The sequence below is a fragment of the Phyllopteryx taeniolatus genome, chromosome 3, assembly GCF_024500385.1.
Source record: "Phyllopteryx taeniolatus isolate TA_2022b chromosome 3, UOR_Ptae_1.2, whole genome shotgun sequence".
Lineage (NCBI taxonomy): Eukaryota > Metazoa > Chordata > Actinopteri > Syngnathiformes > Syngnathidae > Phyllopteryx > Phyllopteryx taeniolatus.
The window spans coordinates 6532540-6547577 of NC_084504.1; the positions used below are offsets into that span (position 1 = coordinate 6532540).

Consider the following 15038-nt stretch of genomic DNA (forward strand, 5'->3'; position numbering starts at 1 on the left):
AGTTTTCAAACTCCTAGCAAGATTTGAATGTAGCCTCACGTCACTCTTCCCACCCCACTTGCGTCTCTGACTAGAGCCATGACCCTCACTAAAGTGAACGTGCACGAGACATGCATTGTAAGAAAGTACCCTTATTTTGTCCCTTTTCTTGCTAACTGGCGGTAAATAATCCGGCCAAATTAAAAAAATGTGCGAGGCTGCTGGGTGTACTGTCTGTGAGGCCAGAAAATGATTGACACGCTGTTTGGTCACGCCTTCTGTCTCATAACATGGGGCCAGGGAGGTATGATTTTCAAAAGATCATTTTAACAATATTGTCTGTACTGTCAGGTCATACAGACAGTTTTAACACACGTGACATTTTTTAAAAAATGAAAACTCCACCTTTAAATTTTATGTAGTCTACTTTGCATACCACGAAAACTGCATTACGTGCAGTGTGTCTGTGCATTACGAACAGCCTGCTTTTCAATTTAAATCCATCCTAAATTGACAATGTTGCGAATTATTTTTGTCGTCTGTGTGATTTAGGATTAAGTTTGTAACTTCACAACTGAAATATACAATTTTAGCTAGCTATCAACACAATCTCACTGAAGTTCAGTTCCGGTGTGAATGTAAGTGTGAATGGTTGTCTGTTTCCATGTGCGCCTTATGAGTAACTGGTGACCACTCCAGGGTATAGTTAGCCTTTCGCCTATACAGAAAATAGATGGATGATGAATCCCACTGATTCTTTGCTGGGCAAAATTCATGTGCACTCTCAGAAAAGAATGTACAGTATGTTGTACCTTTAGGGGTACAAAGACTTGTCACTGGTGCAGTACCTTTGCAAAGAAAATTCTATACCCTCATAGTTTGTATCTTTAAGTAGAACAGTATTGAACCATTGATCTGTCCATTTTCTGTATTGCTTGTTCTCATTAGACTCTGGTAACTGGAGCCCTCGGGTAATTGCGGGGTACACGCTGCACTTTTAGGCAGTCAAAAGCAGGACACATAGAGACAAACAACACTTCACACTCCCATTCATATCTATGGACAATTTGGTCTTAAAGTAACCTAAAATCCATGTTTTGCGGAAGGAAAACAAGAAGCCGCAGAACCTGGAGAAAAACCAAGCCAACACGGGGACAACATGCAAACTCCCCACAGATGATGTGAGTCAGACATGCTAACCACAATTCCAATGTTCTGCCCAGTATTGTATCGTTGGGGACATTGAGTTTGTTCCTTTTTTTTGTACAAATAATTGACTTCTAAAGAGGTGCAAAGGGAACATCAAGATTTAAAAATTTGATTAATTTATCAGATCATTCTCATGTTAATTGGAACTTTTGTCACACATTGGTCATATTGCCATTTATTTGGGAAAACAGACTTTCCTCAGAATGGATGAAGCACTTGTGATTAAATGCTATCCTTGAATCGATGAGATACACGTCAGACATTAACACAACTAAATAATAGGTAAAAGGGACTATGTTAAAATTAAGGGAGGAGTTTCATTTATACAGACCATTGTCCTGTCTTATAGCAAATAATAATGTTTTCCCGCCATCTTGTGGCATCTATTGGCAATTATAAACCTTTTGGGGAGGTGTCAATTACTTGCCTGTTTTTGCTATTCGCAGCATAGCGGGGAAACACTTAATATTGTTAGTCTGCATCCTTTCATGAAGAGAATTATGCTAGCTTTTAGCACTTTTCAGTGGTGTTGTGAGGAGGCTATGTGTGCGGGCAGCTGTAACACAGCAGAGCCTGACGCAGGTCTCCAATCCCAACAGAGATGTTCTCCCTAGGAAACCCTGCATGTTCACTCCAATGCATGGCTGCAATGCAGTCTGCCACACTCCAACCTGCTGCTGGGGTAAAAGCATGCAGGGGCTCTGGCAGCACACTCTGTTGTGCTCTACTTGCTCCTGACGGTTATAGTTGTCCCTGTAGTTTCCAAGCTTGTCCTGGGAGACATCCTGACACCTAGTTACAGATGGGAGGCATTGGACCGAGTAAGCCTGTGTCACAATGTGATTTGGAATTCACACTTGGGATGAAATATGAAACAAATATGCCATCATACGTATGCTTTGCACAGTTTGTTCACCCAGCTGTTTCCTAGTTTACTCCCCCTTGTCTCGTCATGAAAACCTAGCTGGGGGTAGCTCATGATAATCTGTGATTTGACTCTATGTTTCTGTGACTGTGTGCTGTTCCTCAGAAGTGTTGTCTTCTCCCTCATTGTGCTTGTTCAGTCATAGTAGTATCTTGGATCCAAATGTTTATGGACTGTACTTGTTTTGATGATATGAGCCAGCACGATCAAAGGACAGCACAGGACATACTTCTCTACAAATGAAGAAGGCAGAATTCCCAGTCAGTTAAGTGTCCTTTGATTCCTTTAGTTTAATCTGCAGAAATTGATAAAAGGATGCTTGTTGGGCCTGAGACTCAAGAGCAACCCTGTTTGATGGGTAAACGGACAACCAAATGAATGATGTGGGGCAGCATTCATCTTCCTTTAGGCAAATTGGGCCGCAAGGTCTCGACTAATTGATTGATCGCACGACTTGCTGATACAATCAAACCCTGGCCTGATTTATGGCGATAAATCGATTGATTGATATGGTTTTCTGACGCAGGCTAGGTGGGGTGATTTAGGCGAGAGGTGGGGGTAGGACACCTCCTAGTCACTCATCCATCTTGGTGCCGTCAGCCTTGTTGGTTAGTGTGGTATTAAGAAATGCCTGCGTGTCCCCACTGACATTTCCAATGAGCAGACTGGCAATAACCTGCTCCAGATTAACCTCCACTTGTTCTCATAAGCACCACTGATAGTAAAAAATGGGTTGTAGCTGAAGTCGGGGACGAAAAGATGAAGTGTGTCTTTTCCTGGTCTGCCGTTTGCATAGATCATTAGGGGGAACAACAAAAATCAATGGCACATTCCACAGTGAATCAAAACAAATATCTTGAGCAGTGTAAAGCAAGGCTGCTTGTTGACTCTTCCTAGATTGCATTTAGGAGTGTTTAAATGCTGATTTACAGTAAAATAGAGTCCAGTATCTACACTTGCTTGCCTGTCCGCCTGCCTGTTCAGAATATGAAATGAAAGTTAAACACTGAATCTCCAGCATGGGGAGGAGGGTGGTGAACACGTGGGCAGTGTAGCATCAAATAGATTTTGTTTCCTCTCGTGTAAACGCCTAATGTGTGCCGAGTGCCCTGACACAGATGAATGTAAGGAATTTGCTGTAAAGACTTAACGGCCCTTTTGAGAGACAAGGCTACAGACCGGTAGTGTGGAACATGCACCAGTAACACCCCCAACACACACGTGTATCCATCCTCTCTGTTTGTCTCTCAAATACAAACACACACACACACACACACACACACACGCACTAAATTTTAAACCAAAGATGTCTATTGTGCCCCCCCCCCCAAAAAAAAAACCATGCTGAAAGGTGAAAAACCTTAAATAACCTATGCTAAAGCCATTTAAATCAAGTTAGGTGTTGGTGTTTGTATCATTCCAAATTTTGACACCAATATTTTCCCTTTTACTGCAAATGAATATTGGTCCATCTTGAGTATGAAATATTATAACATTCTCTTGCCCAAGCTCATTTTTTAAATATACAACGCTACCCTCTGCCACAGAACAGGGCACATTCATTGTAAAACGATTCATGTATAAACTGCCCTTTTAAGTGTCTACTCCCATTCTACTGCAGTGGTACAGATCTTGGAGCCTTTGTGACAGGACTCAAAGCGCCGAGCTGCTTGTTGTCAGCACTAGTTTTATTCCCACTCTCACCGCTCTATTTAGATTCATTTTATTTTTGGTTCAAATGCTGTAAAATGAAAGCACCACAGAGAGAAGAAGAGGAGGGTAAAGTAGCATTCCCTTTTTCTCAGACAGGTGGCCTCGGTTTTATGTCGCCGGGCCCCAAGGGCCCTATAACTGAGTCTGAGTGAGAGGAGGGACCTCTCTTGGCGCTACACAGGTGGTGCGAAACGTGGTCGCCTCTCCATACCTGAAATATTCAGATTCTTCCAGCAGTGGAGCTTTGATCTTGTTGCAATCAACAGGGGAAAACTGAGAGAGTACAGGGGAGAAAACAACAAAAACAAGAGGAAGAGCAGCACACCTGAGAGTGAACAGATTGACATTTCTTAAGAGAGAATAAACAATCGCAGGTTCGCTGCGTTGCATTGCCCCAGCTCACCGTTTCTGGTGAAAGTGGGCCATCGCAGTCACAACTGCATATAGAGAGCCTCCTGCCTCTCTTACCAACTGACCTGAATGGTGGAGCTTTAGAGAGAAACTAACCTCCATTTTCTGTTCTCCACTTTAAAAAGAAATAGGAAAACAAACCTTGTCTTTTATTTAACTGCAAGTCGTGCAGCATCCACACACTTTTTCTACTGTCCCCTCAAGCTACCAGCTCTATTGTATATCCTTCAGTTTGTGTTTTCTGTTGGTCTTTCACAACTTCATTTCTTCAAATGAGTTAATCATTTCTTCAGGTGTCACTTTACAAGTCTGCAAATGTATCATAAGACTGTGTAATTAGTCAGAGAGAATGTACCACACGATGAAAATAGCCATCCTAATTGTAACCACACAGTTGTAAAAGGAGCAAAACAATGGTCAGCCCTAATGATGATAAGTTGTTCTTATAGGTCTTCATTTTGAGTAGTCACGTCATAAATGGTATTGGGTGCACACAAATTCGAATTGGGGAACATTTCGATGTAAAATATTCATTTGATTCAGACAGGTATAGGATTCTGTAGTGTATTCGCCACATCTTAGAAAAAGGGAACGATAAGACTACGCAATTATCAATGGGGTATTTACTGTATACCATATTGTGGAGTTGTAAGAAACGATCATGTGGATGTGAATCAAGCAGGCGTTTTTTTTTTTTTTTTGGCGTTAAAATTAGAGATGTGTTGACAAGTATGCTGTCCTCTGGTGTGTCGGGTGCCAAAAACCCTCTAAATGAAGCAGTGTATGACGAACAACGGCTGACATCGCTGGTCACAGCTTTTACTGATGATCATAACGCTCATACACATTTATTTCCTGTTGTAAGATTTACCATGCTGTTTGAAGACAGCCTGACATACCGGGGATTAATTATTTTGGATGATTTATCAGACATAGCAGTCCTGAGTTTAGAGAGGTGTCAAAATGAAATGTAATTTAACATTGGGTAAGTCCCCACCATCTGTGTTTGAGTCAGTGTTTCTGCCACACAGTGGGTAATTTCTGAAACGGTGTGGGTGGTCAATAGTCTTACCAAGCTGCAATATGGTCAGCATCTTGTGAAAATGTATTTAATTTTAGCTGAAAAAATAACAAATACACTTTTGGTTTAAAAAAAAAAAAGATAATTTAATGTGAAAAATGATATTAACACTGAGAAAATTACTTAGTATTGCCACACATGCGTCCAAAGTGGCCACTGCGCCACACTGTGCAGTCCTTTCAAATCTCCCGCTAGTGATTTGAATCACTACAACTTGGACCTAAGTTGCATAGCATTCATCAACTTGCGGTGGGCAGTGATTGAGGATTGGCGGTTGCATGCCAGTTGTCCATGCTTGCTTTAAATGAAGAGATTGACTTTACTTTGTCTAAGCAGTGAGACACCACAAAGTCACGACTGTTTAATTGCTGTATTTTATTGGTGCTAGAAATATACAGTAAGTCAATAGTGTTTGACCTACAGTAGGTGGTGTGGTCATCACAGTGGTTTGGTTTTAGTGCTGACCCTCCTCTGGGTCTTTCTATTTTGTCTGGAGATCTATGGATTTACGTTGCTTTCTCTGCTTAGCTCCCATCAATAGCAGAAAAGTAGTGTTAATGCAAGTTTTGCAATGTTTGCTCATGCGATGGTAGTGTGAATTTCGAGCAGCACGAGCCAAATTGACAGAAAATGAAATTGAAGGTACAGAAGTCTGGGCTAAGCCAGGTGATAGCAGCGCCCCAGTCCTTCCCTATGAAAAGCCACATGCTCAGCTCGCGTTCTAAGCACCAGGTCATGGAGGTCAGAGGCGCCTCCTCCTTGTCTGCATCCCCCCCATCCACACACACACACACACACACACACACACACTGTTTTTTTTCTAAAATGGATGTGCATCCCATGGTGGACTGATAAGAGTTAATTATGGCTGTCATACAGCCACAAAAGTATGGGCTTTTCAAAGCCTTGACAACAACCAAAAATTATGCCCCCCCCAACCCCCAACCCAGTGCTGTGGAGAAGTGGTGTGTTTGCCTGTAATAATGTTGAGGCCAGACTAGACTGCAATGATTGGGCCCATTGATTGTGGCAGTTTGATTTATTGATCAGTCCCCCTTCTAAAATTGGCGTCTGAGATGCACGGCTAATCTTGGGGAGCTATGGACAATCTCGTGTCTGACAGAGGATGGGTAGCGATAAGGCTCATATGAAAGGAAAGCACACTTATCTAAATCACACACTGGTCCCTGCTGTCCTTCGCTGCATGTGCAGATGCCAGCACACACATCTCTGCACAAGCAGTGACTGAGTGCCTAGCCACTATTTTGTGCGAGACCTTACGTGTGTGTGTGTGTGTGTGTGTGTGTGTGTGTGTGTGTGCGCGTGCATTTCTGTGTTCCATGTCGGTGCGGTGGGGGTTGTGAAGCAGTACAGTCACCAGGCAGAACAGAGTGGATCTATAAATTGATGGAATTCAAAGCCTCCAGCATCGATTACCATTATAACAAACAGCAGCACACAGAATGTCTGATTATTTTTAGACAAAGATTCTGTGCTCTCAGCAGCAATTCTGCTGATGCTGTCACACTTTCCAACATCTGCCTATGATTGCAATTAGATGGGATACAAAAAGAAAAATAATACCCCATCTGCGTTTTCCTCTTCTCCTCCTCCCCTTTTCCTCTCTTTAATTTGTGCTGTCCAAGCTGTGCCTACAATAGTAAGTTATTTATTTTTTTAAACTCAGCCCACCTCAGTGCAGTACCTTGGTAGATAATTTTTTTTTCTCTCGCTTGTCAACATTTTCCACCATGCTTTGTCTTTGTGAGAAGCCCCCAAAAAGCTTACTACTACAGATGTAATCAAGGCGAACCTACTTTAATGTATCAATGTGAAACCCTGTCTATGCAATTCATTAGTGAATCCCGTACTTTGCTTAAAACTCTACCACTTGCAGAAAATGTTACTGTCCTCTCGGTGCCCATTTTAAAATTAGATTATTACTTGAGACAAAACCTATATCCCATCATAACAGGTGAAACCTATTACACTTGGTGCCATCTTCTGACATCATTAATCCATTGAGCTTTATATTTCTTAAGATCTCAAAGAGTTGCCCTTAACAATATTTTTGGGGAAGGTGGGCTTTTTTCATAGCTTATAGCTCATAGCTCAATATTGGGACCACACCCTAAATACAGAGGCACATTTATCTAAACTAGCACCCTCCTAATGCTGGTCTGTCAGGTCATGTTATGGTTGCTGATGTGCAGATTAGGTCAATATTTGGACAGTATCTGCAAGAAACACCTTTCCTTTTTTTAAGGCATAGGACACATGGCTCGTGGTTAAAGTTATTACTTTCCTTTATGCCATATAGCGGTACATTGCGCTTCAAGCCCATTTCCGGACTTCCAATGGGCAATAGGTCTATCTTACTAAAGCCAATAAGCTTCTGGCTTCTTGGTCTTTGTTTCAGAGTCAGAAGTCACTGAGCTGTCCCCTCCCAGATTGACTTGAGGACACAAGCACTGAATCTGTGTGCAAATTCCCTCTTTCCTGTCCCTTCAGCCCCGATGACAGTTTTCCTCTCCCATGGGGACATTCATCAATTATGGCTGGATGTTTGACTGGCACAGGCTTAATGACAGGATCTCTGTATTGACCCGACTGCCACACACAAAATATGGTCCCACATGCCCTTTTTAAAACCTGTCAAACTATTAAAGAGGAACTCCTATTTTTATGGCAAGTTGAATTCATTTTTCATCCTAAAAGACACTGGAAACATGTACGTGTCTGTTCAAACAATTCCATAAGATTGAAACCCGTAATTGTTTAATTAATTGTTTAAATTGCAATGACCCAAAGAGCATAAGGCATATGTGTCAAACTCAGGCCCTGGGGCCAAATTTGGCCCACGATGTAATTATATTTGGCCCGCAAGACCATACCAAATGTGTATTAGAGCTGGCCTACCAGTACATAGCACATGCGCCACTAATATTACAAATCCCAGAATGCTTTGCTAGTGTGTTGGCCCATCAGTCTAGACCGGCGAGCGCCCCTTCCCTTTCTGTTGCAGTCGTTAGCGACTATGCTACCAGTCTCCTTGAGCAAATTTACACTTCCCCTTCCCAAAAATGGTCAAACGAAAGATGGAAAACGGTTAACTTCCAAGACAGGTGGGAGGCAGATTGTCTGTTCACTAAAGTAAAAGACAGACCTGTTTGTCTAGTCCGACGCAACGTGGTTGTAAAAAAGAATATAACATAATTGAATTTTTATTTTTTTTTAATGCTCTTTATCAACTCCTAGGCAGGGACTGTTAATAGTTTGAAGTTTGGATTTTTATTGAAGGACATTCTTATTTTTTGGGGGGGTTGTTTTGTTGTTGGCCTTTTGAAAAAAGATTTAGTAGTTGGAGATAGATAAATAGAAGATGGAGAGACAGAAGAATTCATGTTATCTATTTAAATACAAAACAACAAACAAATACCACTGATTCCTTTTATCGCAAATTTGATTTCTCGTGTTTATAATACTAAAGTTTGTTTATTCCAGATTCGGTGTTTAAGCAAAATGTAAGTTTGTTGTCATATGATAAACTTTAACGCTACATTTCTGCAGAGAAGGGAAGTGATTTTTCATTAAATATTGAGTTTGGCCCGCAACGTTGTCCCAATTTTCAATTTGGGCCCACCGTGAATTTGAGTTTGACACCCCCGGCATAAGGGATCACCTTCAGGGATGGGATAAAATATTTACAATCAATATTAATTTCATATTTAAGTGTCCATTGTTCTCTTGAAAGGCGCTATAAGCTATTATTTTTATTTTTATTATTAAATGTATTGTTATTTCTCAAGTTATTTTAAGGGAATTGGGTAAAAATGTATTATGGATATAATAAACAAAAATAACTGGAAAATGCATTTTTATCGAATAAAGTGCAACCAACATCTCTTCAGGTTGAATTAACAAGTTTTACCTACCTCCTGATGTTGTTTTTCAACATAGAAATAACACAAATACAGCAGCAGTAATATAAAAATAAAGTGCAACCAACGTCTCTGATGGTTAAATGAGCAGTGGTGAACACAGTACTAAAAACTTGCTTGCCAGGATTACACAGGCACCGTTTAGCAAGGGGAAGGGTAGAGTTTTTAAACTAGTAGTGGAGGATAAGATGTTTTAGGTTTGTGTTGACATGCTGCTGCACGCTATTGAGTGAAAAGTGACAGTACTTATGGTCTGCTGCGGTTGTTCTGAAATGGATGTTCCCCACACAAACACTATACCGTTGTAATCATTTAGGCATTAATCTGCAGCGAAAACCTTTTCTTTACCTTCCGCTGCAGTTGCAGTGGGAACACTGCATCACGTGCCTGTACAACTGCGTTGTGTAAAAACACCTTAGTTGGTGGTCGGTGAAACAGTGAGTGACTTATTAGAACAACTCACCTTTGCAAAAGGCAAAGTGTTTCCACGAGGGATGCCTCGATCTGATCACATGACCGTAAATCGGGGTCGATCACGTGATTTTCAGCTGATCGAAATTGGGTGAAAAAGATCGTTTTTATTCATTTTCTGACATTTTCAAGGTTACGAAGTAAAAGAAGTCTGCCTCGCTGAACGACTTCGTCAAAGAGTTGATCAGTGACAGACAAGTTGGCAATTTTGAGACATTCAAATGACTTCAAATAGAAGTTTAACAAGTGTGAATTATTTTGTGACAAGCAAGCAGGTTGCATTTAACAAGGTCATAAATCAGTAGTGTCATTTGTAGATTTGCGGCGTTACGCATGTGACGTTACCAACTAAGTAGCTGTGTAGACAGTCATTATAAATAAGAGAAATAAAATCTATAAATTTACCATACAATTATATGAAAATATTATTAAGCGTCCTGCACATTCATTTGTAGTTTGCCTCGTGTTAATATTTTATTAGCATACATTTCATGTGGCTATATTTCATGTATTTTCTAATGTTATTTTAAAAACCCATTTTTTTTTTTTTTAATTATTATTTATTATAATTAAGTTGCCTCAGTTGGACCAACACACATCTTGAGGAGTTAAATATGGGTACTGTATCTTAGAATTTAGAGCTGTGTGTGTGTGTGTGTGTGTGTGTGTGTGTGTGAGTGAATGGCCTATATAATTTATATACATGTATATGTTAAATATTCTTCGTATGTATGCATATATAACTATTTACATACATGTATGTATATAAATTTGACAACATTTGGATGTGCTCTCTTTTTAAGGCATTGTCAAGTAGGGTTGGGCATCGTTTGAATTTGAGCGATTCCGGTTCTTTTTGGGGACTGGGTCAAAAACGTTTGCATGGTTTAAATAAAGGGTGTCGAAATTATGAACATCCATTTTCTCATCACCCCGCAGCATAGACTAAAATGAGCATTTGACTCGGGGTTCTTTATAACCAGTATCAATATCAAACCTATGAACTAAAAAGCGGTGTGTGTGGAACTAACCCAATTGACTTAATATTTATTAATTCATGTTTCAGTTTTTGTTAAAATCGTTATTTGGGATTGTGTTGTCACATCAAATGGTTTACATGTGCAAGTTTTAACTTGACTTCCCATTTTTAGCTTGTAGACTTTTATTTTGAAGAGTACACACCGGAACTCAGCATTTTAGCACGAAAAGTCACTTCACCGGTGATTTTTAAACATTTTTTTAGTTAAATTTGTTTTATTGGTTGGAACCAAATGCTATAAAACGTTGATTCATTTCCTTACCCACCATTGAGGCATAAGGTTAGTGTTTGTGATACTTAGAGACGTTTATGTGAATTTTGTCCCAATTCATTGTAAAGATGCTACAATGAAGTTTTAGCTCATTGTTAAGCTTTTTTTTTCTGTCATCGGCTCTTACGTTGGTTTGAAGACGAAAATAAACGCTAAAAGCCATCAGTGCAAAAGTGCAACCAACCGTTTATTTTGTTAGCTGTCTCAATGTTTGCATAGACGTATTTTATTGTTTCCCTCACCCAATTGACTGAGAGTTGACTTCACTGAAGCTCTGCGCGGTGTAGGCTGAGGCTCGGCGCGCGTCAGACTCTACACATCGTGAAAGCCTCCTTTGCACAATATAATCTTATTCCAAGTGTTGCATTGAGGCGACTGGTGATTAATTTTAAGAAAGTTAACACACACTTTTGTTCGCCGCCGCCGTCGTTGGGTACAAACACATCTTCGTGCATGTTCTTCTTCGTTGGTTTTCGCCGCTTCTTCGTTGGTTTTCACCACTTCTTTTTCTGGGTCGGCGGACTAGGCATCGAAACTGGGAACCGAAATTTTTAAATTTGAACGATTCCGGGAGAACCGGAACGTTAGTCGTGGTTCCAATCGGTTCTCGATTCTCGATGCCCAACCCTATTGTCAAAGTATTGGATCGGGACTCTGTATCAGCAGATCCTTAAAATCAAAGACTTGGACTCTGGCGCAAAAAATCCAGATCCAGATGTCCCTAGTTTCCACACACTGATGCAGACGTGAAGATGATGTCACAGGCAGGCCATCTTAATCGAGTAACGCTTAACGTCGTGATCATTAAAAGTGCTAAAAATCACATGCATCTGTATAAAGTCTGCCATGTTTTTATCAGGCGGCACGGTGGCCGACTGGGTAGAGCGTCAGCCTCACAGTTCAGAGGACTGGGGTTCAATCCCCGGCCGCGCCTGTGTGGAGTTTGCATGTTCTCCCCGTGCCTGCGTGGGTTTTCTCCGGGCACTCCGGTTTCCTCCCACATCCCAAAAACATGCATGAATTGGAGACTCTAAATTGCCCGTAGGTGTGAATGTGTGTGCCAATGGTTGTTTGTTTGTATGTGCCCTGCGATTGGCTGGCAACCAGTTCAGGGTGTACCCCGCCTCCTGCCCGATGATAGCTGGGATAGGCTCCAGCACGCCCGCGACCCTAGTGAGGAGAAGCGGCTCAGAAAATGGATGGATGAATGGATGTTTATATAAAATGTGTTAGTTCCTAGAATCAATCAACTTTTAAAACGATTTTAGATTGATAAATGTCATTCGGAAGCCCAACTTGCCGAGCACAGATCAATGTAGTTGGTTCGGAGGAATATAAATCGATACACCGACGTAGTGGAAGAATCGTTACACCCCTATCAATAACAGATATTGATAACTTTGCCCCAGAGTACACTGAACAAAAATATAAATGCAACACTTTTGTTTTTGCTCGCATTTTTCGTGAGCTGGACTCAAAGATCTAAAACGTTTTCTACGTACACAAAAGGCTATTTCCCTTTATATCATAATATTGTTCACAAATCTGTCTAAATCTGTATTAGTGAGCATTTCTCCTTTGTCGAGAACTATAACAAAACTATAGGCAGCTTCCCAAACAGCCATACTATTTTCATTGCACTATTCTCTGACCATACAGTGTGACTATTCACCATTATCTTCAATACAGCATAGTAACTAATATTCATTACTAAGGCCACCGAAGCACTGGTGGACGAAAATCCCCACACCATTGTATGTAAAGTACTTATAAAATCCACTCAGTCAGTTCTCGAGGACCTTTGGCAAGATTAGTTGGTCTGGGGCCACTAGAATCTAGTGGAGGTTGGCTAGCTTCTGAAAGACTCTCTAATCTTCAGGCAAGCTCATCCCAGATGGACTGTAATGACCAACAGAAAGTTATGAAAGTCTTGTTATCTTTTTTTTTGTGGCCTTATTTTCCCTCTGGTAGTTAAGGTACAGTTTTCCAGAAAAGGCCAAAATCATGTGATTTAAAGCGTACTCACTGTAGAATGAGAGTAACAATAGTGTATGAACTTGTATTGCATGTCTTCATCCTAATTAGGACTACAGTAATCCCTCGCTATATTGCGGTTCATTTATTGATTATTTTAGAGATCTGTGTATTGCAGTTACTCACCTGCACACCTCTGATACTGTCCTCTTTATAGGCTAATTAATTTAAATGTGGCAGCAATGACACACAGAATGTCAACCCGCTATATGCGGAACGTCACGTGACTAACACGAAAAACGCAATAGCTAACTTCCTGTGTGTATGCTACTCTAAGGAGCATACAGTAACTAGGATTGATGACATAATTGTTTGAAGCTGAAAATATTGTTTTCTTTACGGCTGATGTCTTTGGACAAAAGTTAAATACATAAATATCAGTTATACCAATATATGTAAACACAAACCAAGCCAAAACATTGGCTGTGATCATCTTTGGTTGCTCTGTGGTGACATCTTGTGTTAAAAAAACACATTGTCCGCTTTGCCATTCACCTGAGGGAGGAGGAAGTGCTTTTACCTGTTTTGCCAAATGCAGAAGTAGGTCGTACATATATCGGATTGGGCTGTTGCTCTTGGCAGAGAAAGAAACCTTATTGAGTATATAGGCAGCAAGTCACCTAATTGCTTGAGGGTGCAAAGGACATGACGGGTAACTGTTTAAAACACAAGCCACGGTCATAGTTTAATAAATAAATTCACAAATATCAACCTTAGCCCGACAGATAGCTCATGCACACACTTACAAGAACATATACAGTGGGTACGGAAAGTATTCGGACCCTCTTAAATTTTTCACTCTTTGTTATATTGCAGCCATTTGCTAAAATCATTTAAGTTCTTTTTTCCCTCCTCATTAATGTACACACATCACCCCATATTGACAGAAAAAAACGGAATTGTTGAAATTTTTGCAGATTTCTTAAAAAAGAAAAACTCAAATATCACACAGCCATAAGTATTCAGACCCTTTGCTCAGTATTTAGTAGAAGCACCCTTTTGAGCTCATACAGCCATGAGTCTTTTTGTGAATTCATCCTTGCAGATTCTCTCCAGTTCTGTCAGGTTGGATAATGAACGTTGGTGGACAGCCATTTTCAGGTCTCTCCAGAGATGCTCAATTGGATTTAAGTCAGGGCTCTGGCTGGGCCATTCGAGAACAGTCACTGAGTTGTTCTGAAGCCACTCCTTCGTTATTTTAGCTGTGTGCTTTGGGTCATTGTCTTGTTGGAAGGTGAACCTTTGGCCCAGTCTGAGGTCCTGAGCACTCTGGAGAAGGTTTTTGTCCAGGATATCCCTGTACTTGGCCGCATTCATCTTTCCTTCGATTGCAACCAGTCGTCCTGTCCCTCACACCCACAGCATGATGCTGCCACCACCATGCTTCACTGTTGGGACTGTATTGGACAGGTGATGAGCAGTGCCTGGTTTTCTCCACACATACCGGTTAGAATTAAGGCCAAAAAGTTTGCATCAGACCAGAGAATCTTATTTCTCACCATCTTGGAGTGCTTCAGGTGTTTTTTCTTTTAGCAAACTCTATGCGGACTTTCATGTCTTGCACTGAGGAGAGGCTTCCGTCGGCCCACTCTGCCATAAAGCCCCGATTGGTGGAGGGCTGCAGTGATGGTTGACTTTCTAGAACTTTCTCCCATCTCCCGACTGCATCTCTGGAGCTCAGCCACAGTGATATTTGGGTTCTTCTTTACCCCTCTCACCAAGGCTCTTCTCCCCCGATTGCTCAGTTTGGCCGGATGGCCAGCTCTAGGAAGGGTTGTGGTCATCCCAAACATCATCCATTTAAGGATTATGGAGGCCACTGTTCTCTTAGGAACCTTAAGTGCAGCAGAATTTTTTTGTAACCTTGGCCATATCTGTGGCTTGCCACAATTATGTCTCTGAGCTCTTCAGGCAGTTCCTTAGACCTCATGATTCTCATTTGCTCTGACATGCACTGTGAGCTG

General features: G+C 41.0%; 1 protein-coding gene across 4 annotated transcripts in view; it reads left to right on the forward strand.

Annotated features, from left to right (window-relative positions):
* Positions 1–15038, forward strand: part of cux2b (cut-like homeobox 2b) — a 117408-nt gene that overhangs the window by 27474 nt on the left and 74896 nt on the right. Inside the window, exon 2 of one of the 4 annotated variants that reach the window (XM_061766686.1) lies at positions 1086–1160. The exons of the other annotated variants lie outside the window; for them this stretch is intronic. Within the exon in view, the coding sequence (XP_061622670.1) occupies positions 1086–1160 (75 nt within the window). The remainder of the gene's footprint in view (positions 1–1085; positions 1161–15038) is intronic. 4 annotated transcript variants of the gene reach the window in all.